This window comes from Spermophilus citellus (genome assembly GCF_964194105.1).
Source record: "Spermophilus citellus genome assembly, chromosome: 6".
Taxonomy (NCBI): Eukaryota; Metazoa; Chordata; class Mammalia; order Rodentia; family Sciuridae; genus Spermophilus; species Spermophilus citellus.
Window position 1 is genome coordinate 89,540,455 of NC_138187.1, and position 27,843 is coordinate 89,568,297.

The following is a 27,843-nucleotide window of genomic DNA, read 5'->3' on the forward strand; positions in this document are numbered from 1 at the left end:
CTAACAAGTCTGAGGTCTCCTTTAGGGGTGAGGGAAATGTTCTGGAATGAGTGGTGACGGTGACATGGCACTGTGAATACAGCCAGCCTCCTGACTCTGTGGGTTCCACAACCAAGTGCAGATTGAAAATATTCAGGTGATGTCAGTTTGCAGCTGGGAACAGTGGCACACCTGTAATCCCAGTGACTCAGGGGGACCAGCCTCAGCAATTGAGCAAGACCCATCTCAAAATAAAATAAAAAAGGGCTGGGGGTATAGTTCAAGGGTAAAGTACTTGCCTAGCATGTGGGCGGCCTGGGTTCAACACCTAGTGTAGGGGGGAAATACTGCATCTGACTGACTGAATGCAGATTTTTTTTTTTAAATTGTCATTATTCCCTAAACAACTGTTTAACAACTGCTTACAGAGCACTTACATTATGCTGGTATTGTAAGCAATCCAGAGATAATTTCAAGTACAGGGGAGGATGTGTGTAGATTATATGCAAATAATATCTTGAGCAACTATCTACAGGGTTTGGTATCTTCAGGGAGTTCTGAAACAATTCCCTGAAGATACCAAGGGACAACTGTCTACTGAAACCCACTGACATGGTTAAAGTTTTTTCGTCAACAAAAAGGGGTATGGTTTTGTCTCTAAATAAAGATCTGCAAAGCTCCTCTTCACCTGGGCCCCTCCCACCCTCCTTTTCCTCCTAACCAGCAGCCCTGTGAGCAAGGGCAAGCATGAGACAAGAGGGCAGCATGCTGCCCACCAGGGATTTCGGTATGACAAATGCTCAAAGGGCATGTCCAGGAAGGGTACCCAGTAGGTGTCCACCAGGGGCCTGGCCAGGCTCCCACAGTACCACAGGGTGACCGGCTGCACAAGGGGAAATGCCCTCTGCCAGCATTAGCTCAGACCCCAGCACCAGTGATACTAGATGACATCCTGGGGCCTGGCCTGTCTGCTATCTCAAGCTCTGGTGCCGAGCGAAGCCTTGTCCCACGTCACTAAGAGTGTAGAGTCAAATCCATGCACCCCCCACTTTCTCTTATGGGAGAATATAACTGCACTTCCCCTAAGGCTGTGGAACAAGGAAAGTCAAACCAAAGAAACAGCAAAGTTCCTAAGTGGAACCTTGGCAGAGGTAACAAGGAGCCTGCAGGGAACAGAATGGGGAGCCACAGCCCTCTCTATGCCAAGCCCACCCACAGCACTCACCACCTGCCCAACCTCCTCATAGGAAACGAACAAAGGCCCACAAACAGCATGGGACAGGAGGCAACCCCCCAGCTCACCTCGCCTGTGGGGTAGCGGTAGTAGTACTTGTCCTGCTCACGCAGCGCGTACTCCTCAGGGTAGGTGTCCCTGATCTCCTCGTAGGTCAGCTCCTCACACACACCCTGATGGAAACACCCGCGGTCACTCCAGGGAACACACCCAAAGGGAACACGGCAGGAGGCTCTGCAGGAGACCTGCGGAGGCCACCCAGGATGCCCCAGGGACACGGGTACCTCTCTGCCCCCACCCTCCCCCACCATGGCCACGCTGGTCCAGGGACTCACGGCATCGATCTCGTTGAGCGCCTTCCATTGTTCATAGGGGAGCTTCAGCGCCTCTGCCGTCTGGATGGTGCTCTTCAGCTGGCTGGTCCACACCCGGAGGTCCTTCAGGTTCTGCTCCTCCACAAACTTGCTCAGGGCATTGGCAAACTGACAATTGACAGGGAGAAGGGGCACAGTGATGCGGGCTCCTGCAGGGTTCACACCCCCCATGCTGGGCTGGGCTGACACGGACCCACAGTACTGAGGGTGGCTGACCCCATAGGATACAAGCTCCTCAGAGCCCAGGAGACGTAGCTCTGCTTGTCCCCTCCTAGTCCACACACACACACACACACACAAACACACATATACCATAGTGAGGCAATGACAGGAGACAAGGCACTCCCCACTACCCTCCTACACATGGGAGCCGGCCCCTTCCTGCCACCCATCAGCCCCCAGCCCCTGCTCTCCACTCTCCTCCTACCTTCTTGCCTCGGCTGGACAGGCCTGAGTCCCCGCCGATCTTGCCCTGGAGGTTGAACTCATTCTCGCCATGCCGGCACAGGTAGATGGTGCGGGGCTGCACGTGGATATTCATTAGGTAGTAGACGATGCGGCTCTGGATGTGGTCCTGAACTCTGTTCACCAAGAACCTCCGGCCAACGTCGATTACTTTGATCAATGACAAGTCCCTACAAAGAAACACCACTGAGGACCACCCCTCGGGCCTCCCTGGACATCACCATCAACACACCCACCCCTGGGCCTGGGCTGGCTTCCAGAGACTTGCTCCCTGGGAAAATGGCAATGCGGGACCGAACACTGCAGGGCAGACTCCGTCTTCCCCTCCAGGAGCCAGAGAGTAAGGGCAAGGCTGGTTCCCACAGCAGGGTCTGGCCAAGAAGCTGGCTGGCCACCCAGGAGAAGGGGGGAGAGAAAAGCGAGAGAATGGAAAAGAAATGAGGGAAGTCTCAGGGGACAGGAGCAAGACAGGGCTCAAGTGGGCACCCCTCCTCCACCTCTACGAGCTGACAAAAATGTTTGTATTGTTTGTAATCAAGATTTTTTTTAAAGACATTAATAATTTCATTTTTTATTGGTACACTATAAATAGTGGGATGCGTTATGTCATGTGTACAGGCACATGATTTTTTTAAGGAGAGTTTATGGAAGTATTCAGGGGCAAATGCTTTGTGGGAACATCAAGCAAACATTAAAAGCCCTAATTGAGGCAATTCAGAGACAGACACCTCTTGGAATTACCTGTCACATTTATCAGGGTCCAGCGGCTGATAGCTGGCTTCATAGCAACTGATTCTCTTCATAAAGTCGTCCATGGCTTCTGCCGAGTTGCAGTCTTTGTAATCCGGGCTGGAGATTTTAACTTCCTGTAATGCCACAAAGAGGCAGCTGATGAATCACGCTGGGAGGCTTTCTGCTTAGATAAAGCAGGATTTGGAGCTTTCAAAAGGGGAAAGCCCAGAAAGGCTCAGAATAAAGATTATCCTACCCAGCGTTTAAGAGGGGAAAAAAAAAAAGAAACTGGGGGTTGACTCGGAGCCCCATGATTACATTGGGAGAATGCCCAGGGGAGACAGAATCACCGGCGGCAAGGACAGACACAGGAAATCCACAAGGATCCCATAATGAACACCTCAATAGACCACTGAGTCAGGATCAGTCCCGTAACTGAGTCACCACCAGATAGCCTGGCCCTCAATTGAGCTAAATCCCACATAAGCATTTGTAATGTTCCCCACACCAGGAGCAAGTCAAAAGGCACATTAATAGTTGCTAGGGATGCCCCTGACCTTGAGTGTGCTATCCATTCACTTGGACAGAGGCAGCACCCACTTGTGGCTGTCTGTGACTAACTGCTTGTCTAACTAGACCTGGGGCCACACCTCTCCAAGGGCTGCCCTCCTGAGTGAAGCTGCCCTCTCCTGTAATGGCACAGTAGGTCCAAGGAACCAGGCAGATTTTAGGGGAAATTCAGGATTTTTTAATGCCTGTGCTTCCTTTCTCCTTGACAACCATCACAACTAGGAGACAGTGGCACTTCAGGGCTCCAAGTCAGTGAACGGGTAGCTGGTGTTTCATGGTGCAGTTACAGATGGGCAGACAGAAAGGCCTGGTAAAGCCGCTAAAATGGTAACATGTATCACACAATAAAAAAATAAATAAGTTCACCAGCTCTCACACCTAACCTGCAAAGCTGCTTCAAGATTTAACCAAAGCAAGAGACTTCTGTACCCAAAGGGTTGGGGGAAATGACAAGCTGCATTAACACTAAAAGATAAAAGATAAACTGATAGCTAAGGGCTGGGGTTGTGGCTCAGTGGTAGAGCACTTGCCTAGCATGTGTGAGGCACTGGGTTCGATTCTCAGCACCACATGTAAATAAATGAATTTAAAAAAGGTCTATGAACATCTAAAAAAAAAAAAAAACTGCTAGCTAAGCACATTGGTAACAACTTACTGGGGAAAATGGTTTCCCAGCTGCACCTGACTTCTCTACCAAATGGAACAAGGAAAGTCAAGCCAAAGAAACAGCAAAGGCCTTTGTTCAGATTATTGCAACTTCTGTTTCCTTGTACTTTGAGCCTCTTCCTTTGGACCCACTAAAACTCATTTGAACAGGTTTTCCTCAATTCAAAGAGCTCTTCCTGAAATATGAACTCACTTCTTACCAACACCTGTAAGTGTATCCTCTGCCTTGGAGCAAAGGACCAATATCAGAAGCTAATGTGTGTTTAGAATCCCCTTTAAAAATGCGTATTCGTGCCGGGCGCAGGGGCACATGTCTGAAATCCCCAGGGACTAGAGGCAGGAGGATGGCAAGTGTAAGACCAGCCTTGGCAACTTAGTGAGACACTGTCTCAAAATAAAATAAAATAGGGCTGGAGATGTGGCTCAGTGGTAGCGCGCTCGCCTGGCATGCGTGCGGCCCGGGTTCGATCCTCAGCACCACATACAAACAAAGATGTTGTGTCCGCCGATAACTAAAAAATAAAATATTAAAAAATAAAATAAAATAAAATAAAATAGAGCCGGGGATCTAGCTCAGTGGCAGAACAGCCTTGGGTTTCATCACCAGCACCACACACACACAAAAAGATCTATTTGTATGCAGCAATACCACAGCATTCACTCTCCAAAAAGAACTGCTCTTCTTTATGAATTACAATATGAAGAGGTGACCTAAGAGAAAGTCCTCACACAAACCATTTCTATGTACAATACATTGCTATCAAGTGATAAAATTAAGAATTAATCAAATTATGCTGCCAAGTACCCTCTAGCTCCCTCTCACATTGGAGAAGTCTGTTAGATTTTTGTACTAGCAGGAGAACAGCTTTACTACAGTCCTTCTTCCCAAGCCTGGGGACTCTGCCTTCAGTAGGCCAAGTCCTAGAGACGTGTGCTTATACACAACCCAAGAGACTTTCTCAGCACAGGAGATCAGCCTGCTGCTTCCTATCCCATCTGGAGGGGTCAGCTGCCCTGGATCCCAGACAGACCCGTGGCCACTCTACTGCCAAGCTCCTGTCACCTGCAGAAACTGCTCTCCATCTCCTCACTGGAAATCTCTCATGTCCCCAACAAGACTATCCTGCCAAGTCTCCTCAAGGACCCTGAGTAGAGCCAGCCAGGACAGCAAGCTCCTGAGGTACACATCCCGGTGTCCTTCTGCCCCTGCCCCATGTCCACCTCACAACCTGGGCTCCTACTTTTCTAAGATTACAAATGTCCTTGCAGTCAGTGTGGCTGCAAGTGCATGGGGCTTCCTGATGGTCTTACCATGATGTTGGAGGCCACAACTGTAGGGTCATCACACACGGACTCAATGAAAAACGCCTGGTAGAAGTGAGGCAGATATATTAACACAACAAACATCACAAAGGGCCAATTCCAACGTCACTACCACATACGAGAAGCAAGGACGACTGTCCGGAAGACATAAAACAATCACCTGCCTGCAGTGGATCCCTCCCCTCCCCCACAGAGGAGCACCTCCCCAACCTGAGCCTTGCCTCAGGAAGGCTTTATCTATAGACAGCAAAACTCAGGTGGCAGGAGGCAAAGGACCCAGCAGGGATCAGGGAAGGAGCTGGGCTCTGAGGTGTCCTCCTCTTCCTAGAGCTTATTGGGACAAAGTGAGAAGTTTGGCTCACCTTGAAGTCATTTTCTTTGGCAAAATGCAGGATCATGTGTCTTCTCTCTCGAGTAGTGTTGGTGGCATCAAACACCTGATAGAGAAAAGTGAGGAAAAAGAATCTGAGTTTGACAATATTTACCAACAATAAGCCTAAAAATGTGCTTCAGGAGACTGTCCTGCAGGGAACAGGGATATGCTCCCAGTGGCCCTTCCCTCTCTCACAGCTGCAGCTCTCAGGGACAGGAGGGGAGGAGTGGGAAAAGCAAACAAACCAGCAGGGACATGAAGTGGGAGGGTGGACACAGAGGGACACTGGCTATAGTGCTGGCAGCAACCCAGACCCTGCCATGAAGGTATCCAGCTGCCCAGAAAGGGGCAGGAGACAGAAGAGCAGGGTCGCATCTCAGGCCATCCCAAGACCACCTTCCTGAATCACCTGCTTCTCTTAACCCTCAGGGCCAGAGGCTCTTGGTTCTCTATTATCCCCCACGAGGGCTCTCAGCACCACTCTGGCCAGTGAGGACACCACCCTGCTGGGGGACAAGAGACCACGCCGCTGTATTCCCCAGACTTACTGCAATTTGTCCCCCTTCCTTTGTCAGGTAGCTTTTGACATCTCTCAAGGCAGCCAAGGCACACTGCCTGCAACACAGAAGGAAGAGAAGCCGCACTTCAGCGCAGGTCGTGCATGGGGAGCCCGAGCACCCCCACTCGCCCAATACGAGAACCTGCCCTTCAAGTTCTATGCTGCCAGGTGCCCGCCAGGCCTCTCCGGGCCTAGAGGCTTCCAGTCAGAGGCCCAGTGTAGACAGTTAAAGGCGCCCTTGGGAGATGGTGCTCACTCCTGGCTGCACACTGGAATCTCTTCCAGGGGAGCTACTAAAATGACACCAGAGCCCACCCACAGATCCTCACCAGGCTGGCCTGGGTGGAGCCCTGGCATCGGCATGAGAATCTTTACAAGCTCCCCTGCTGAGTCTAAAGGTGCAGCCACGGCTGAACACCAGCACCCAAGGGCTTCAGGAGGCCTCGGGCTTAACAAGAAATCCTTTGCAAACACAACAGATGATTTCCAAAGAAAAGGACTTTGTCCACTCTCAGGATGTGGCTGCTGTTGTTGGTCTGTCCCACATCAGCTCCCTCAGGACATCTGGGAACTGATTAAACTAGTCTCAGAGACGCCGAGAGGCTTACCCTAACACTGGATGGAGCTGAAGACCACCAGTGGACGGCAGGCCTGCTCTCCCTCCCTCTTAGAGAACCTGGCTTGGACACTGAGCAAACCAACACCCCGAACAAACAGCCCGCATCTTACTTTCGCACTTTCATGGCTTCCTCATTGTCGGGGCGGAAGAAGTTGTAAGAGCTGTACTGCTTCACGGCCTCACGGCGGTACTCACCCACATTGAACACTAGACAGAGAGACAAGGACAGCCCTGGATGACCCAGCAAGAAGCAGGGGCCCGCAGCCAACTGCAAACACATCTCAACCAAAAGAGAAAACCAACTCCCCACCAACACACACCAGTGAATACAACGACATCCAGCATGGAAGCCAGAGGGTGGACCTCCCAGTCCCAGGTCATCACCCCCTGCCTAGAGGCAAGCAGCTCTGTTTCCCAGAACAAATTACAGTACCCACTGCCACTGGCTCTACTTGAGGCATCTTACGTGGCCAGCCTCCAGTCAATCATGACATGGTGGAAGAGGGGATGGCCACAGGTCTAGCAAAAATAGGAATAATGATTTCTGCCTTTGGTCCCCAAGTGAGTGGGTCTCATAATGGTGCCAAGGGGATAGTTAAGGGGCAGTAGGTGCCTTGCTCAGTGGTAGAGTGCAACTGTAGCATGCACAAAGCCCTGGGTTCAAGCCCCAGAACCAAAAGAAAAATTGACTGGGCATAACAGGAGACAACAAATATAAAACACTGTCCCTCATCCTCAAGATATTTCTCATTTAGTTGGGAAGACCAGACAGAGATTCATAAAAGTATCACTGACAGCATGAAAGTATGGAGCACTGGAGGTCAGAGGAATGTCCAACTATGAGCCACACTAATTTCATGAAAGATGCACACAGAATGACGTGGCCAGAGACAGCTTCGTGGAGGAGTTGACACATGAATCAGACAGGATTTAGGGGAGTGGGAAAAAAAGAGAATGGCCGATGAGACAAAACCTAAAGGATAAGGAGGGGCAGATGACTCAGTATGGTGGGGACACAGCTGGGATGGGGCTGGGATCAGACTCCAAGCCCCAGAACAGGCCACTCCTGCCCCTGCCCACAGGCAGGAGTTACTGGAGGTGAAGGTCAAGTTTTTTACAGCTGAGGGGGTCTGGCTTGCAAGGCTGCAGCACTCAACAGAACGGCCTAGCTGGGGACCCCACTGACCTTTTGTTGGGACACCAATCCAGTTGAGGTAGCGAGTCAACTTCTTGGAGATGTAAGTTTTGCCTCGGGCAGGGAGGCCCACCATGACAATCACCGTCGGAGAGTTGGTCAGCTTCGGCCCACAAGCTGGAAAGAGAAGTCAAGAGATGGGTCACAGGTCAGGTGACACAAGTTCATGAACAGAGTCCGATGCCCAACAACAAACTTAGAAGAATGACACTGAATTACATACTTTACTCCCCGTTCCAAAGCCCCGGAACCAACAAGCCAGCAGACCAGAGCCCTGTGGTGGCCAAAGCCCCAGTGAGGCCTTGAGCTCAGTCTCCCTTTCAGTTACAAAGGTGGCAAAAATAGTACCAGTCCCAAATTCTCAATCTGACAGGAAAGGGTCTTGACCCAGCCGGGGATCCCAGTTAGCAAAAGCAGGGTGGAACAGCGTTCCTGGGGGGTGTGAGGAAGGGACCCTAGCTCAGGGAGGGGAAAGTCAGCAGTGGGGAGAGGCCCTTTCCAACCAGTGTGCAAATTAGGGGGCAGGCAGCAAAGGGACAAGGTAGGTGGTCCAGTGAGCCAAAAGACAGAGAGAAGCCAACTGTCAACGTTCTAACCTCCTCACAGAAAATCCAGGCAGGATTTCTTTAAAAAAAAAAAAAAAAATCAACAGCCAATTTCTAAAAGCCAGAGCTTATCAAATGAAAGTAGGTCGGGGACCCAGAATGCTGATTTCCCTTCTGGCCCCCGCTGCTGAGTGACTGTCCCATATGCCTCAGAATCTCGACAAGACAGAACACAGGGAAGGAGGTTTTCAGAAAGCAGCTAAAAGAAGCCTATTCTAGAAACTGAAGGTCTAGGGCCATCATCTTGCCCCTGAGACTCCTGGAATTCCTATATCCCAGTGACAAGCCAGCTCCCAAAAGCCAAAGGCCACCTGCCAACTCCAGCCCAGCTGTCCTTATCCCTTCCTGGCACAGGCCCATGACCTGCAGAAGGAGCTATGAAAGCCCTACATCCAGCCCAGGCGGTCATTAGAATTGGACAGAAGCCCAGACTCCAGGGGAAGTCTAAGATGGAAGGTAGCTGGGTGAGAAGGAAGGAATGCCAAGCCCTGAGGACAGGCCCAAGTGGGACACCCAACACAATCACAACCGAGGTCACCTTGAACACACCACAGAGGGACTCGAGGATGTGCCCCTGGGCCTGGGCTGGGTTGAGGTGGAGTGCCTGAGTGGCAGGCAGGTGCTTTGCTTCCCATTCCTACTCATTAATATTCAGGATCTGAGTTAGGAGGACCAAGTAGGGCCACCACAGCCTCCCAGAGGCTCAGAAGCCACTGAAGGCCTGTGGTCACATTCCCTCAGTTTCCAGAGGCCCTGGAACAAACAGATTCCTAGAAAACCGATGCTTATCGCTGACAAGGTGAGTCCCATAGGTGATAAGCACTTGAGCTGTGCAAACACCAAGGGGCCACATAGCTATCCCCAGAGAGAGGGCAGCCTCCCTAAGAGCCAGGGGGGCGTAGGACACACCCCAACCCCAACCCCAATAATACAGGCAGCTGCAGTTAACAAATCACAGAGGGGCTACAGCTGACCTCTTCTCACCTGTGCCCTGAAACAATATCCATCCACTGATCCCTCCCCTAGACCAGCACCCATCCTCATCAGGTGACCCCACAGGCCACCACCCAAGAGCATCCAGACATGCACGGAGACACACAGCTGTGCACACATGGAATATCTCTCTTGGAATTAGGCCAAGGAAGCAGAGGCAGAAGCTGACTGATTTATCAAGTCGGGGATTATGTCTATCCACTAATCGCAGGAACAAATCTCCTCTGGCAGTAGACTATCTGGGAGGCAGAAAACAAACAAACAAAAAAAAAAAAAACGATCACCACAGTAGTCAATGCCTTTAGGCAAAAGGTCAGGTTGAATTTCAAATCCAAAGAAACCATCACTCCCTCCTTGACAAGGTGGAAGCCATTCTTCCCATTGGGTGGGCTTCTTGCCTGAGATTCAAAGGGGGCTGCAGCTTCCCTCCACCCAAAGTCCCCTGGATCTCAGCCAAAGGACGGAACCACATGTCCTTTCAACTAAATCTCTGGCTACTGGGCTGGGGATGTGGCTCAAGCGGTAGCGCGCTCGCCTGGCATGCGTGCGGCCCGGATTAGATCCTCAGCACCACATACTAAAGATGTTGTGTCCGCCGAGAACTAAAAAATAAATATTAAAAATTCTCTCTCTCTCCTCTCTCACACTCTCTTTAAAAAAAATAAATAAATAAAATAATAAAAAATAAAAAATCTCTGGCTACTATTCTTCACCCCCACCCCGCACCCCATTACCCTTTTTTAAACTCAAAGCACATCTCAAGTTCCTGCATGAGTCTATAATCTCCTATCCCTGCCGGAATCCCCTTAGACCCTCAGTCTCGTCTCTTCTATATGGTCCCTTTTTACCACCTATCCTGACACCTGTGTCACTGCCCTCCCTGGATCCCTGCCTTTTCTTCTGCTATAGCACAAAGGATGAGGCATGACGAGTACTGACTTTAACACAAGATTTTCTAAGGTATACTAGTCTTTTTCACTTCATTTTGTATAAATGCATAACATTTTAAATTTTTGACAGTCTTTGAAGCTGGGCGCCATGGCACACACCTATAACCCCAGCAGCTTGTGGGGGCTAAGGCAGGAGGATCATGAGTTCAAAGCCAGCCTCAGCAATTTAGCAAGGCGCTAAGCAACTCAGTGAGACCCTGTCGCTAAATTTTAAAAAGTGCTACAGATGTGGCTCAGTGGTTGAGTGCTCCTGAGTTCAATCCCTGGTACCCACCCCCCAAAAAGTATAAGAGAATACACATGTTCACTATGTAATGGAGAAGGAAGCTCTTGTCTAAAGACCACTGATTACAGCCTGGGAGACTCAGGCTAAAAGTATTGCTGATGGTGAAGGCCACAGTCCCTTGAGTAAGAACTCACAGAAAATCACCAAGTCTCAAGAATGAACCTCCACCCTATATGTTCACAAGACACTTGCTCTGGATGCTTGGGCAGGAAGATGTGTGGAAGAATCTGGGTCAATGTCACCAAGTGGTGGGTACCACTGAGCGAAGCCCTGAGTGTACAATAGCTGGCCATATCATTCTGTTAGTTCACAGCACAAGCTGGCTACCTGTGCCCTGTAAACTTACACTGGACTTCAAATGAAAGCGAGAGGGCTAGCAAGTCAGCATGCATCTGCAGCGACAGTGACTGGGGAAATACACTATGAAAAAAGTCGTCAGACGGGCAGATTCCCCCACCTAGACAGTGCTTGTCTCCAAAATGACTAGGGTGAAAGGCTGCAGCCCTGAGCCCCAATCCAGCTCTCCTCCTGAAGCCCTTCTGGACTGCTGCAGCTTCATGAAAACTCCTCGGGTGTCCAGCCTTATCTGTCCTACATCACTCCCTGGATGAAGTGAATAGCCTCTCTGTGAACATGCAACATGTGGACAAAAGCAGACACTGGACAGCTGCCCTCAACTGCCCTCCTGACACTAGACTCACCACTACAAAATAGATGGTTGGCAAGACCCTCTGCCGTGTCTCCCTCCACCTCCCTTGAACTTACTTCTACTCGGAGGCTCTGCAAAATGTAAACCTTAACAATAAAAAGATGCTAAGTCATCTGTTCTTAGGTGAGACACTTCAATTAACAAGTTCAAGGGGAAGAAATGTAAGGGACTGTTTATGAGAGCTATGAACCAAGAAAGGACCCATTTCCCTCAAGTATGTAAGGAAACTGAGATTGTGTTCATTAACAGGGACCACCTTGACCTACCCGTAAGCAAGGGTAGCATCAAGCTGTGCAAAAAGACCTGCTTTGACCTTGCAATACACAACCACTCTAAGAAGTTGTTTCTAGAAAAACAAACCTAACCCAGCTGGCTCTTGGGAGACCAGAATGTCAGCACAGAGAAGCATGCTGTCTACTGAACAGCAGCAGAATGCAGCTAACAGACACCTCTTTCAAAACCTCTTCTGCACTGTTCGATGGCGTTGGCATACATGAATTACTTTGCATATGTATTTTAACCAATGTCAACCTAATCTTAAACCTTCACAGCCCCATATGATCTTAGGCAGTGGCAATACGTATTTTATAGTGACTCTTCAGCAACCTTAGGAGGCAATACAATAGCAGAATGGGAAGCACAGAGGACATGGAGTCAATAAACAGTTTGAAGCCTGGCCTCCCCACTTCCTTGGATAAGTTCCTGTCTCAGTGTCTCCACCTCCTTTTCTGTACAATGGAGGGATGCTCCATAGACACTATTGTAAGAATGAACCGCAGCATAATTCACATGAATTGCTCACTTCAGTGTCCTCTGAACCTATGGACCATTATGGCTATTTGAATGACAAACGGCTCAGTTTAGGTCTTTCCCTCTCAGAATCCTTCACCTACTCCTTCCCAAATGAGTGACTCTCCTAAGTGGTTAAGCCTAAGTAGTTTTAAAAAATTAAGTTAACTGGGTTCTGACTGGGGCAATTCTGAACTTGGTTTGAGGCTCCAGTATGGATTTTTTTTTTCCAAATCTCACCCAAATGATTTTAATGGGCAGCCTCAGCTGAGAATCACTGCAGGGGTCACTTGAGGACAAGGCACAGATTTCTCTGGAATACTGACCCATCTTCCCTAAGTTACAATGCCATCAACAGGAATAACTTCTAGAAGAAAATTTATCACATCCCCCTATCTTCACCACAGTCAATCCTCTGCAGCCTGTTCTAAATCCTAAGCAAAGATAAACTGGATTTGTCTCATGCACACATATTTTAGGAAAAAAAGATGTGGTCTTTATACCTACTGTTTAAGGCACTGCACTGACCAGTGATAATACCCTCTAAGCTCCAATGAAATGACAACTTATCTAATGCCTAAGTGCTAGGTCTTAACTCAGGACCACAGCACTGAGAGGGACAGATATCTTCACCCCCAATTAAGTAGACAGAATGTAACTTACCTTACCAACAAGGAAACTGAGGTTCTAAGTGACTAATAAACCATCTAGATCAGTAGGGAGGTTAAACTAAAAAGGAGACCCTTGCCAACCCTTGATGATAAACTAAAAAGGAGACCCTTGCCAACCAAGAACTTACTTCTAATTGATTCAGCTGATTCACAAATTCGGCAAGTCTCCATTTGCATTTGATGGAAGCCGTTTATTTTGCAAAGTTCTTACCACAGTTAGTGGGACAACAGGGCACCAAGTTCAGGTGCTTCAGGGGCAGTAATATCACTCATCTTGGGCTCATCCATCTGGGGCTTTTTGCTGTTGTACTGTTCTTTGTACCTGAACAGAAACATTCCCTGTGTCCTTTTTTTTATATATATTTTTTTAGTTTTAGGTGGACCCAATATCCCATTTTACATTTATGTGGTGCTGAGGATCAAACCCAGTGGCTCGTGCATATGAGACGAGCACTCTACCACTGAGCCACAACTCCAGCCTCTGTCCTCTATTAGTAATAAACCTCAGAGGGATCTGCTGCAGACCTCCAAGGAGGAGACCACTGATGAAGATGGTAACAGGTTTAGGAGAAAGAAATCCCACCCAGTGTTCCAAATGCTACTAGAGAAGAAGTGTTCACTTTCCCCCAGTCCAGTAAAAGACAAATATAACTACATAAACTGGGAAAGACACCACTTCTTGAAATAAGGATGTGTAATAAATACCCAGGCTGCAGATATTTTTGTAAGAAGGAATGTGTTGGAGACTCCACCCCAGAGCCACACACAAGGATTCCAGGAGCGGGTGGGACACGGACAAGCATCTTAATCCATCTGCTTTGGCAGACACACCTCCCCCTCAAGCTCTGAATGGTTCTGACAATGATTCTTCTTCTTGGGCAGATCTCTCATCTGCGTGAGATACGTGCAGGCTCAGGGAGACTAATGGATTGAATTCTGAAGCCTGAAAAATGTCTTCTGCATGCTGCCAGTCTGTCATAATCACCAACCAACCTCAGTGTCCACTCAGAAACACAGGATGGTCCTCTCAGACCCAAACCTGGGGACCATTCAGGGAGTATGTGTGCATACATACATACCATCACCTGGACTTACATGGATACAGGAAAACAACTCATATATTGTGTGGCCAATTGCAGGTTACTAAGTACTCTACAGATGACATTTACTGTATTCAAAAGTTCTAAAGGGACAGGACTTGTTTCTGCATCTGGCCCTGAGCAAATCTCCCTGGGGGTATTTTTATAGAAAGACAATCAAGACCTCACCCAGCCCCAGATTAGTAAACAAGCCTCAGATTATCTGAAAAGGCTGAGAAAAGAGAGAAGCCTGCCAGTCCCTCCTGGCTACCTTGCCCAGGAAGAGAGCAGGATAGCTCTTCCCTGCAAACCCACAAGCCAACAGAAAGGACCTGCTGGCTGGGCCAGCGCCACCCGCTGGGAGCAGGTCTCGGGCAGAGAAGTCGTGACTCAGACCCAGCAAACCTTCAAGTGAGCTGTCACTGTCAGCGGTGGCCATCCTGAGAAACGTGGCAACCTGGAACTAAGTTGCCCTCAGATGACCGCAAGCCACCAGAATTTTGCACCTGGATCCCACCCTTGCCTCTCAGGCTACCGACCTGGGCTAAGAAAAACGCCCAGCACGTAGCTCGTCCTTCTGCACTTGTTGGGCTTTTCTGAACGACTTACCTGAAACGGCAGCACCATTTCAACTACCGTTCAGCCGCCCAAGAGACGACTCTCTGTAGCTATAGATGGAGCCCAAGGGAACCTCCAAATCGTTTACCCAGGGCGTCTGGCGCGGCAAGGAGGCGAACTGCCAGCAAATTCTGAGCTCGGAAATTTGCTGTGTGTGTGTGCACTTGTGAAACGCCGCCAACTGCGCAGCCACCAACCCAGGGACCCTTCCCAAACCCAGAGCAAAAGGCTTGGTTCCGGATGGCTGTCGCCCCCAGCCTGGGCGTTCCTGAAGTCGTGGAAAGTGCGGAGGGATGGAAATACAGAGACAGAGGAGTGGGAGACAGGAATCGAGAACGAAGAGAAAACATAAATTTATGGTGAGGGTAAAGAAAGAGAGGAGACAGAGACAGAGCAATGTGCAGGTGACAGAGAAGACAAATGCATGGCAAGGGGAGAGAGGAGATGGAAATGCAGAGAACGGAGGAAGGTAGGGAGACGGGGAACCCGAGGGTGCCCGGAGGAGAGAAGCGAAGGAGCGGCGGGCCGCGCCCCGGCGGCAGTCAACCGCTGGTGCAGGCACGGAGCGCCCGGACCGACCTCCCCGGAGTCCCCTAGGCGCACGCTTTCCGCCGCCTCAGCTCTCGCAGCCGGGTCCTGGGCACGCTCGCCGTTTCCGGGACCACAGCGCCCCCGCCGTCCATCCACGGAGGCGCAGCCTGCCGCCGCCCCCGCCCCGCCGACCGCGCCCGCACGAGCGCGCTTCCAGCAGAGGAGCACCGGCACAAAGCGGCCGCACACAATGGCCAGGCCCTGCACGCGGCGCAATCTGCAGCGTGGCCCCCGCGCAGCCGCACTCACATCTGGGCAACGAGGGCCGGTGGTCGACGGGTACCCATATCTTCTGCACCCGGCTCTGTGTCAGTTCCAAGGGCATCTTCGCAGCTGCACTCGGCGGCCCGCCACCCCGGGAGGAGATTCCGACGTGGGGAGAAGGACGGCCGCCGACCCCGGGAACAAAGGAAAGTAGGGGTGCGTGCGCCGGCGCGCGGTCGGGCGCTCGCTGTGCTGCTTTGGGAAACGTGCTTTGTGCTAAGTCCTGGACGCTAGCCCGTAGGGGGATCGGCGGACTCTGCGAGGAGCGCAGAGCTGTGGCTGCCAGCACGGCCGGCTTGTCTGCTCTGGAAAGCCCCGGGATGCTCGGGCGCAATGACAGCCGCAATCCCGCCGCACAGCACGCCCGCTTGCCTGCTCTCCAGCTTTACCAGGATGCCACACGCAGCGCCCGGCCTTTTAAAGTATCCGGGCCGGCAGCACAGCTCACGTCAGCTCTGGGCGGGCAGCATTCTTTGCGTCCCAGCCCCCTTTCACGTGGGAAGAAGATAGGCGAGCCAGGAGGCGGCCTGCTAGCGCCCCCTGCGGGCGGGCAGCAGCAGCACGCCCTGCTCCTGCTATCTAGTCCCAGGTCCTAGGAGAATGCGGAGCCCTGGCTTGCTCTTTACCCTTGTTAGACCTTTCTCTGGTTACCCCTTAAGAAGACCTGAATAATTCCGAATAATTTCTGGTCCCTAACCTGAATTGTGCTGGGAGAAGAGCAACGTGGTGCGCTGTCTAGTGCGATGTCAACCCCTGCAGCCCAGACCTCTGAGCTTTCTCCGTGTAGTAAATAAAATTGGGACTTCATTCCCACCTGAAATCCATTACCAGACTATAAACTCCTGAGTTACTATTAAGAGGCAACACCTTGGTAATGCAAACTCAAAATGTATGTAGTTTTCCCTGCACACACTACAGCCTTCCCTCGCCACATTTTGATATGTCTGAGCCATGCTTTATCGGTCCTCACGGTTTGCATCGGCTCGTGATAAATGACAGCCTTGTAGTCAGATCTGAGGCTGTTCGGTGAAGGTCTGGGGAACTCTGGATGAGGACCACCGCCCTAGCAGGGGCACAACATGAATGGCTTTAGCAAGCGAAGTCTCGGCATAGAAGCGTAGCCCTGCCTTGCGGAGGGGTGCACACTTTGCGCAGAGGCTGGGCTGTGATTGGAGGGAAGGAGACGGCGCTCGCTGAAACCCACAGTGCAGTGGAAAAGTCTGCGCAGAGGCTGCCACACGTCGCTCACGTCCTGCATGCTCGTCTGGGAGGGCGTCCGCTCCCTGGCGGCGGGCACAGCTGCTCCCGCCCCACTCTCTAGCCCCGCCCGGGCCTCCGCCCTCTCCAGCATCCGGGTCGCCCGGAGGGGCCTTGAGCGCCCAGGCACCTAACTGGCCCGTGTCCCCGGGGTCTCCGGGTTGCGACCCCGACTCCCTCACCCCACCCTGGCGCGCCGCCCCCCCCCCCGAGCCCCAGCTCCCCACATAACTTTGCTGACTGTCTGATTTCCGTGCTCGGCAGCTGTTCAGAAACCCGATGCATTGCATTTGTACTTGTTTTTCTGCAGTGGGAGCAAATGCCAGAGGTGACAGCCTAGAATTCCCAAGTGAGAAGAGATCTCCACTCCACTCCCAAAATAAGAGTGGGCTGACCCAAAGGGGAAAACAAGTCAGCGCGTACCAGCACCACAAGGAAGCATTCCAAGCATTAGGATTTGCAGGAGTCAGTGAGGGAGTCAGACTGCCCAAGGCAGCACCCTGCACCTGCTGGCCTGCTGCTTGCCCACTAAGATTTTGCACACTTATAGGCCAGGTAAGCAGACCAAGTGGCATTCTTTCCCCCCTCCAAGATTTTGAACACAATATTGGTTTCAGCTCAGGGGAGTCAAGGGTGGGGATCTGTGCCAGAGGAGGCACATCTTTAATCTCTTGACCTAGATAACAGCATCTGACCAGGGTTGGCAATCAGGCAACTAGACAGTTGACATCCCCAGAGGTCCCAGTGCAGACAGGGCACTTTCCCTGCTTGTGTGTCAATAAAGTTGTGGACCTCCAGAAAAAAGACTGGTTCTTGCCCAGTCACCTCCTGCACCAGCTATGCAGCAAGCAAACAGAAGTCAATTTAATCCCCCTGCTGCTTAGGATAGGTAAATGCAATCAGAGTGCATGAGGGACAAGGACAAATTCACACTTGAGAGAGTTTTTAATGGCCAGCTTGAAATGCTGGAAGCCTTTACAGGCCTGACTAAATGACAGCCCAGGGAGATAAAACTACTTCACTACCAAATTGCTTAGAAGTAACCCAACTGCAACTATATTCCAAGTACTTGCTGTTTTGAGTTTCCTGGTGTAGAGAGCCTCCTAACTCTTTTACCTAGTTCTGCTAATGGCTCCCTATCTTCTCAAACATGGCCTTCAAGAGCTCCACCAACTCCCAAGTCCCCAAACTGGAAAGATACAATGAGTGCAGCCTGTCAGAAAAGGGTACCAAGATTGTAACCATTTCTTTAGTACATGATATTTTTACAGCCAGAACAACTCCAAGGGCTTGGGCAGACAGGATTTCTTTTTGATTCTGGGTCACAGCCCTCTACCTTATTTAAGCCATGAGGGTTTTTTTGTTTTGTTTTGTTTTGTTTTGTTTTGTTTTTTAAGCCATGAGGTCTTCAAGTCCATCTAGACAAAGTCCCATGCTTCATGTGAAGGAGTAAAAGGAGGTTTGGCGATTAGAGAGGTCAGGGAAGCAGGTCAAAGATTAAGGAAGAAAGCCAGTCAGGAACAGTGTTTGTTTGGGGAGTAGGTATCTTCTACTTGACACAGACAGCAGACTGGCAGACTCATTGTAGATCCACCCTAACCCAGGTTGCTGAGAGGAATCCTCAAGCAGGGGAAGATCCGACAGTGATCTCACCCAGAACAATTAAGATGTTTGGAAGCAAAGAGCAGAGAAAGACCGTCATTGTGTAGACAAGACATTAGCAGGGCAATTACTTAAAACGCTACCAAGTGCTTGGTGGAGTGCTTGCAGAGCAGAATTCACTGAGCCAGGTCCACTCTTAGAGAAAGGACATGGAAGTAGTTTCCCTCCGTGACCTTTACTCCTAGTTTGCTCTGCTGGCTGGTGTCATCTAACCCTTACCAGCACTCCAAGCCATGACTATCACGACAGCAGTAAGTGACATCATTTGCATGATCCTGCACCAACTAGTTAGATTTAAACGATTAAACCATGCCAGTGCCTACCTCCTCCCCAGGGAGAGAAAGAGGGTAACAAGCTGTGGCAGGCTGTGAGCAATCAGAAGTTGCTAATTAGACACAAAGTGTCATTATTCTCTCCTCTAAAAAATCCCATGGATGAGAGAGAGTAAATTTGAGATACCACATAAACAGCAAAACCAAACCCTTCTATCACCATCCATCCAAAGAGGGGGAGGGGTTTTTTAAATAAAATATTTGTAACTTACATGAATGGGAATAGAGACTCAAGACCACCCATACAATGTCACACATTCGATTCAAAAAACAATTCATGAGGGGCTGGAGATGTGGCTCAAGTGCTCACCTAGCATGCATGAGGCACTGGGTTCGATTCTCAGCACCACATAAAAACAAAATAAAGATATTGTGTCCACCTAAAACTAAAAAATAAATATTTTTAAAAAAACAAAAGCAATTCATGAACTCCTAGCAATTTTATTCATATGTGCCAAAACATGGAAGCAATCAAGATATCCTTTGTTAGATGAGTGAACAAACTGTGGTACATCCAGACAATGGAGTATGACTCAGTGCTAAGAAGAAATGAGCCATCAAGCCACTAAAAGATGTAAAGAAGCCTTAAATGCATATCACTAAATGAAAAAAAAAGCCAAACTGAAAAAGGTACTGACTGTAAGATTCCAACTATAGATGCTGTAGTAAGGAGGGGCAGAGATGTTTATTGATCTGGCAGTGAACCTAAAATGGCTCTAAAAGTCACATCTATTTTAAAAAGGAAATAATTCATTCTTTTTCTACACAGGTCATTACTTTTTTCTCCAACCAAGTAGACTTCACTATCTCATTATTGAGATGTAAAGAGGGTCCACTGTGGCCAAAGCCTTGCTCTGGGTCAATCAACTCAAATTGTGTGAACCACATCCCACCAAACCCAAGTTTCCATTTCCTTCTTCTTAGTGCATGTTACTCCACCTGGTATGGTCTTTTGCCTTTTTTTAATGACACTCCTGAGCTTGGGATCATGCTCCTGAAACTGCCTTAGTGTTTCATATCCAGCATCACCCTACCCTGCTGCTTCAAGAGGGTATTAGGGTCTGGATAAGGATCCTTACCCAACATCAAGACATAAGAGTATTTTTGTTAAAAAGTATTATATTTTGAGTTCAAAATCGTCATGCTTTTTTAAAATCAGATGTCCTATGATCTAGTTAGCAGTGTAATACCAACATCAGTTGACTGGTTTTCATATTTTACTACAGTTACATAATATGTCAACATTGGAGGAAGCTGGGTGAAAGGTTCATGGGACTCTATTACTTTGCAACTTCTTTTAAGTCTATAGTTGTTTTAAAACAAAAAGGTAACTTTTTAAAAAATATTTAAAGCAGTGATATCTCTGTTTGCTCAAATTCTGGAGGGGGGTATATAGATTGTGTAGATTTGGGCATTGAGGGGGAAAGACTTGGCAGAAAGATGGTCAAGAACTCCATACTGATCTGCATGTGTTGACAACACCATTGTTTCTTGCAAATGACACATACATGTACACATGGAATTTGCATGAATCCTGCACCTATGGAAAAAGAGAATAAAGCTTTGGCTATGTTTTAATGAGGGTGGGTTCTATTTCTCAACTTTGCATAGATCTTTAGGAAAATATCAGTGGGTTTGTGTCCTGTCCCCAGTGGACAAGCTTAAGACAGAAAGAAATAGTCAAAGAATTCTGTAGAGGATTCTGAGAAGTTTATGCTAAACCTCTTTCCCTGGGGTGAAAAGTGTCTCAAAAATAGTTAACTACTGCAGGTAGCTAGCAGTTACTAGACACTCAAGCTGTAGCTGTGTCTCAGAACCTGCAAGGAAGAAATGGCAGAGGAATCTCAGTTACCACGTTGATCCAGCCAAAAGAAAGTGATCAGAGAGACATCATCCTGGTATTAAACCGAGCTTCACAGGGACTGTTACCAAGAAAGAGTTCCTATGCCCAAGAGCTTATAGCTGAAGAATAAAGGGAGAAAGGTCCATGGATCAGGCTGAGAACTCAGAGAGGGAGAGGTAAGAATGCAGGTGAAAGGGAAGTCCATACCGGATGTTAATTCCCTTAACTGGAGGCAGATTACCTGGGAATTTCACATGCATCTCATTGTTCTTCAGTGTTTTTTCCTCACTGAGTCTGAAGGCATGTGGAACCCAAAGTCAAGATCTCTCATTTCTGCATGCAAAAAGTATTCACTAAGCACCAGCTGGGCCAGGGCGATCAAGTCAAGCAAGTTATGTGCCTTCTCTGAATTAAGAATTCCCTTTTGGGGCTGGGGTTGTAACTCAGTGGTAAAGCACTTGCCTCACATGTGTGAGGCACTGGGTTCGATCCTCAGCACCACATAAAGATATTGTGTGTCCATCTACACCTAAAAAAAAAAAAAAAGAATTCGCTTTTGAATGTGTCTCCTCAACACATACAGACACACATATACACACACACCCCTACCTTTCCTCCTTGATTTGAAACTGAGACTCAGAAATATTAAATAAATATCCTGTAGTCACATAGCCGTTAAGCTGAGGAATAAAAAACAAAATCTTCAGCTAGTTTGGTATTCTTTTGTGTTTGTCCCAGTTCAATCACTTTGCAACTAGAATGCTCAATATCTCCTTCCCAATGATAAGGCTAATAACAAAAGTCTGGATCCAAGAGTTTTAGATGACAATCTGTTATGTATGGATATGAGGTGTCTTCCCAAAGCTCATGAGTGAAACAATGTTGCAAAGGTTTAGAGGAGAAATGATTGGGTTATGAGAGCTTTAACCCAATCAGTGAATTAATCCCCTGATGGGATTATCTGGGTAGTGGCTGAAGGTGGGTAGGGTGTGGCTGGAGGAGGTAGGTCACAGTCTCTCTGCTGTCTAATCTGGGTGTGAACCACTTCCCTCCACCACACTCTTCTACCATGGTGTTCTGCTTTACCTCAAGTTCTGAGAATGGAGCCGTGCTGAGAGCCATTGCCAAGTAGGAATGAGGCATCGAAATTTCCTTGCCAGCGTACCCCTTGTTGCTTAGAGGAAGGACTCGTGGAAATGGACTTGCCTTGGACATTTGCTGTGACTTTGCATGTATGTTTGAGAAAGGTGACCCTGCTCAAGGACCAGGGTGGATCCGGGTTTAGGGAGGATCCTACTGGATTAGGGCAGATCAGGTTTTAGGGAGTATCCCGTCCTTGGGTTTAGGGCGGTTCCAGGTTTAAGGTGTACCCTGCTGGGAATAGGGCGTATCCTGCTGCCTCAGGCACACCCGATCCTTGAGTTCCCGTTGAGTTCTCCTGGGATTCAGAAAGTATTTGGGATTCAAAGCCTGGTGGAGTACGTGAATTTTGCGGCAGAATGTGGATTTCCCCGGAACGGGTTTGTAGAGGGCCGGTGTGAGTTCGGGAATAAAGAATTGCTGTTTGAATCTACAAAGCTGTGAGTGGCTCGTGATTCTGTGCCCAGCCAGACTGCAGCAGAGCCCGCTGTGTATGGACTGAAACCTCGGAAACTGTGAGCTCCCAAATAAACTTTTCTCTAAGATTGTTCTTGTCAGGTCTTTTAGTCACAGCAGTAAAAAAGCGGATTAAAATAATCTCTGAGTTATCTCGTATTCACTTATAATGTACAAATAAGAATCATCTTAAGAAACTATATATGACACAATGAATCCCACTAATAGGTATAATTATAAGACACCAATAAAAAAGAAACAATCACATAGATTAATAATTTAAAATTTCCAAATAATGTTTCAATGGAAAGTGTTCTCACATGAAAGTGCGACCCAGCCTCTCAGAGAGACTCATGCACCTGTATGCTTTAGTAGTCACACCTGGAGAGCATGGTGTAGATGTGGTTTACAAATAGCACATGCTTTACAAGTATACTAAGGTCGATTTAATAAGAAATGACAGTTTTATGAAAAGAAATGGCATTAATGTTAATGATGAATCACCATTAAAACATTAAAAAAAATGTGGAGGCAGCCTTGGTCTTCTTGTATATAGCAATCACCACTTAAACACAGAGGATATGCTCCAAGACCCCCAGTGGATGTGTGAAACTTCAGATACTGCCAGACTGTATATAGACTGTATTTTTTCTATACATACACACCTATGAGAAGGTCTAATTTACAATTTGGGCACAGTAAAAGGTTAACAGTAATAACTAATAATAAAATAGAACAATTTTAAAAACATACTATAGTGAAAAGTATCTAACACTTATGAATTATTTATTTCTGGAATTTTTCCTTTACAATTCTCAGGTAACTAAAACTAAGGAAATTGAAGACATGAATCAGGAGGGGCTATTGTATTTCTCAGAGAGTTTAAGATGCCCTAATTTTCTAGGTGCAGTGGTGCACCCCTGTAATACCAGCAATTTGGGAGGCTGAGGCAAGAGGATCACAAGTTCAAGACCAGCCTCAGCAACTTAGCAAACTTAAGCAACTTTGTGGGACCCTGTCTCAAAATTAAAAAAGAGTTTAGTGGTAGAGTGTCCCTAGGTTTAATTGCTAGTACCAAGGAAGGATAGAAGGAAGGAAGAGTTTGGGATGTGGCTCAGTGGTAGAGATCTCCTGGGTTCAATCCCCAGGACCAAAAAAGAAAAAGAAGAGATCAAAAGAGGAAAACACACATATACACACACACACATATACTCCTTTCCTCTTGCCATGTGACATTTTGTGCTGTCTCACTAGGTGCAGCCCCTTGACCTTAGACAAGAACCATGAGCCAAATGAACCTCTCTTCTTATAAAGCTACCAAGCTTCAGCTATTTCATCAGAGTAACAGAAAACAGCTTAATACTTTGATTCTCATAACCAGTTTGATTTGGAACTCAGTTTCCCTGAGCTGAACTGTATCTGTGTGTACTGTCAAAATCCAACTTCTAAACAGGAAAACCTGAGGGCCAGATGTTGGACCAAAATGACCTCAGGCAGGTATGGCCAGCTACCCAGGGAGGCATGACTGAGGGTCCAGCCAGCTCTCTGTCGACACTTAATCTTGATTTTCCATAGAAGGATGTCTTAGAAAACAATTGGCTTTGTTTCTTGACAGAAAAGTTTTTCAGCAGCAATATTCTGTAGACCCAGAGATAACACCAAGAAAAACTGAAATAAAATCAAGAAATGTGGTAAGACCATATAAACTGATAGGACAGCTCAGGGTAAAGACCTGTTCTAGGGTAGATTAAGCCATGTTGGCCACAATTAATTGCTAGACCACACTCTGATGTCTCCTGTCTGAGGTCTCTCAAATCATGGATGGAAAATAAGAAGGAGTAGAAAACTATCTTTTCCATAAGAAAAGTGCTCTATGACCTTCACCAGGTGAAAAGTTTTCTAAGGCATCAGTAGATAAATTGTATACGGGTCGGTGGAAGGGGGACCAGTTGACGTTTCCTGGCATCACTGATTTGATAGTTTAGGTTGTTTATTCACTGGTAAGACAAACTATCTCTCAGCCATCAGTCATGGTGGATACAGAGGGCAGACAGATGCTTAAGGTGGGATGTAGCCAACTGGACAGCCATAATGCCCAAGAGCCCCCAACCCCCCAGAATTTCAGCTCTGTTAGTAGACAGCACTATTGGATAGAAAGACATTGATCTTCCTCAAATTTCCCCGCTTCATTCTCCCTCTGCTGCTGGAAACAGAATACACCTATGGCCAGGAACAGTGGCGATGGCCTGTAATCCCAGTGGCTCTCGAGGCTAAGGCAGGAGGATCACAAGTTCAAAGCCAGCTCCAGTAATTTAGCAAGGCCCTATGCAACTCAGTGAGACTCAATCTCTAAATTGGAAAAAAAAAAAAAAAAGGCTGAGGATGTAATTTAATGGTTAAGCACCCCTAGTACAAAAAAAAAAAAAAACCCTTGAAAAACAAAATATACCTATGCCCCTTCCAACAGCAGATGCTCATCCTCAAGTATCTGTAAGCAGCATTGCATTCCCATGTGCTCTGCATGTTAAGGAGCACACCTTGACTTTAGGATGGTGGAAAGACTTCTCTCACAGCAGATGGCAAAGAGACTGTGCTGTTCACTAAAGAGTGAATTTGCTTCATGGTGTTGAAAGAGTTGGGATCTAGGGAGAGATCAATGTTGAATAACACCATTAGACCTACAGGAAATGCCAAAATGAGCCAAGGACCCAAAATACTATAACAAAAAGCAATTCTAGGGACTGTGGCTGTGGTTGTGGCTCAGTGGTAGAGTGCTTTCCTGGCATGCACGAGGCCCTAGATTCACACCTCAGCAACACACACACACACACACACACATACACACACACACACACATACACACACACACAAGCAATTCTGGTAGAGTAGTGCATGGTCAAGCAAGCCTGTAATCCTAGATATTTGGGAGGCTGAGATAGAGGATCATAAGTTCAAGGTCAGCCTGGGCAACTTAGAACATGTCTCAAAATAAATTTTTAAAAAAGGCAGTGGCTGATGATATAGCCCAGTGGTAGAGCACTTGCCTAGCATGTGCCAAAACCCTGGGTTAAATTTTCAGTGCCAGATGAAAAAAAAAAAAAGCAATTATAGGTTAAACAATCAACCATTATGATCTGAGTTTAATGCAGCTCCCAGCTTTGTCCAGAAGGAATGGGAGAACAGGGAAGAAACTGTGGTGTGGGGTTGGGGATATGGCCCGGGGGTCTGGAGCCCCAACCCTGGCCCTGACCTGTCTGGACCTGGTCTGGACCTTTGTTCTCCTATCTGCTGATGAGGCATCCAGATGGTCTTTAAGCATCTCCTCCACTCCTCAGATGGCAAAGATCAATGACTCCCATTGTTCTCCATGAAATAAAATAAAAAACTAGTATTTGTAAACTGTCCATGTCCATCCCAGGTGGGTGACTCGTGTCTGAGTGAATTTCTTCCACTCTTGAGAGCTCTGCAATTTGGTTTCCACCTCTTGGCTTCCTCAGCAGATCAATGACATCCCCCCGACATATAGGTGTTTGCACATTTGCACACGCACGTGTGTGTGTGCGCGCGCGCGCGCACACACACACACACACACACACACCCCACATGAGGCTGACAGGAAGAGTCCAAGTCAAGTCAACTGAGATTGCTAAACTGGGGAGAAGAGAAACTGGAATCAGACCGTCCCTTCTGCTGAGTGCGGAAAAGTGTGCCCTGATGACGTACAAAGAAGCCACATTGAGAAAGCAGGGGACAGGCACGGGTGTAGCAAGAGCTGACTGAGCTGGTGGCTGCCGACATAGGCAGCGGAGCAACTTGGGACTGGCAGAGCAGAGTTGGCTTTCCCTGCTCTGCGCCCCTGTCCTCCTTCTTTCTCCCAGTGGAAAACATCCTAAAAATAGAGCCGAATCGAGGGGGGGGGGGGAAGAGCAGTTTGGGAAAGTAACACTGACTAACTGTTGGATGACTTCAACCAGCTGAGCTCTGTCCAGGCACAGCGTTCAAACCACAGAAAGAGACCATCTGTGATGGCACTGGGGAGAAGGACCCTGTGCAGTTCTGGGTGACTCCTTTTAGGGGAATGTCAACACACTCCTCCCGAGAAAGGCAACCAGCTAAAAAGACACCATCCTGTGAAGAACAGCTGAACAACCAGGACGTGAGATAAAGAACAAGACTGTGAGATAAAATGACTGAGAGATAAAATGACGGCTGCTTACAAATACATGGGCAGTTAGTCGTTTTGCACTATGTTGCCCCATAAGCAGAAATCAGATGCTGGTTCAAAGGTACAAGGACATGTTGTGTTAGGCAGCTTTCTGTTACTGTGCCAAGATCAGTAGGCCCAGTTGCTCTCGCGCTGGTGGCAAGGCAGGACATCATGGCATCACTGTGTGGTGGAGGAAGCTACTTAGCTCATGGCTGCTGGGAAGTAAAAGAAAGAGAAGCCTGGGTCCCAATATCCCTTCAAGGGCATCCCCCCCCAATGACCTAACTTCCTCCCATGAGGCTCCACCTCCCAGATTCCATTACCTTCCAAGAGCACCACAGGCTGGGGACCAATCCTTCAATACATGGGATTTGGGGGGACATCCCAGATCCAAACCCTAGCAGAAGCTTTCCTGTATAATGGATAACGACAGGCCAGAGAAATAGCGAGCACCTGCTGCATCATGAATTGCAGCCAGATGCTGGTCTATCCAAACCCTCTAGAAGGTGCCCACACAGCTGGAATCAAACTAGCTGGCTTCTACAGAGCCCTGCAAATGAAGGATCCTGTGATTTTGGTCGTGGGGTGCTGAACCCCCATCCCAGTTCTACCTCTCACCTACTCTGTGACTTTCACGAGACACTTGCCTGCACGTCAGATTCAGAACATCTCAGGGCTCTTCTTGGAGTTAAAGTCTTTGAGCCTGTAACTGCAATGTTGTGGAAATCAGGTATAAAACTGCTGATCTGGCATTTAGCCATATAATTTACCATCTCTGGTAGCAGGAAGGGTCCAGAAGACACTGGGTGAGACATTCCTTTGACAAGCCCCTCAGAATGCAATGGCTCTTGAGCCATCCCTGCTGGAAGGACTCCAAAGTGTCACATGGGGTTCACACTCCAATTAGAGACAGTTCTATTTTATTTTCTAATTTTTATTCAATGAATGTTTGGATTTCTTCTCCAGCAGTACTGAGGACTGAACCCAGAGGAGCTCTACTACTGACCTATATTTCCAAGCCTCATTTTTAAAATTTAGAGACAGGATCTTGCTAAATTACTGAGGCTGGGCTCAGCCTCCCAAGACACCGGGGTTACAGGCATACCCCACCATGCCTAATAATGAATGAATTTTTAATACATGTTTCTTTAAGCCTTTTCCCTATAGCTGCCTTGGGTCTTTGGCCATTTAGAGTTTGCAATTGATTTAATATGAGTTATTTAGTGTGCACCTAGAATTGGTCACTGTTTAAAAGTAGGGTGCATAGGAAAAACTGATGCTAAAATACAAGTTAATGAGATG

General features: G+C 48.1%; 1 protein-coding gene across 3 annotated transcripts in view; it reads right to left on the reverse strand.

The window, feature by feature from the left end:
• The window catches only part of PFKFB3 (6-phosphofructo-2-kinase/fructose-2,6-biphosphatase 3), a gene marked incomplete at its 3' end in the record, with an annotated part of 78,888 nt that overhangs the window by 10,913 nt on the left and 40,132 nt on the right, over window positions 1-27,843 (reverse strand). The window contains exons 1-10 of one of the 3 annotated variants that reach the window (XM_081297798.1): window positions 15,630-16,022; window positions 8,081-8,206; window positions 7,005-7,101; window positions 6,265-6,331; window positions 5,706-5,780; window positions 5,332-5,388; window positions 2,794-2,918; window positions 2,015-2,222; window positions 1,549-1,695; window positions 1,282-1,386 (exon numbers count right to left, since the gene is read on the reverse strand). In XM_081297798.1, the coding sequence (XP_081153924.1) occupies window positions 1,282-1,386; window positions 1,549-1,695; window positions 2,015-2,222; window positions 2,794-2,918; window positions 5,332-5,388; window positions 5,706-5,780; window positions 6,265-6,331; window positions 7,005-7,101; window positions 8,081-8,206; window positions 15,630-15,705 (1,083 nt within the window). In that variant the 5' untranslated portion in view covers window positions 15,706-16,022. Of the gene's footprint in view, window positions 1-1,281; window positions 1,387-1,548; window positions 1,696-2,014; window positions 2,223-2,793; window positions 2,919-5,331; window positions 5,389-5,705; window positions 5,781-6,264; window positions 6,332-7,004; window positions 7,102-8,080; window positions 8,207-15,629; window positions 16,023-27,843 lie in introns of those variants that run through there. The other 2 variants (XM_081297797.1, XM_081297799.1) reach the window with 2 other exon arrangements.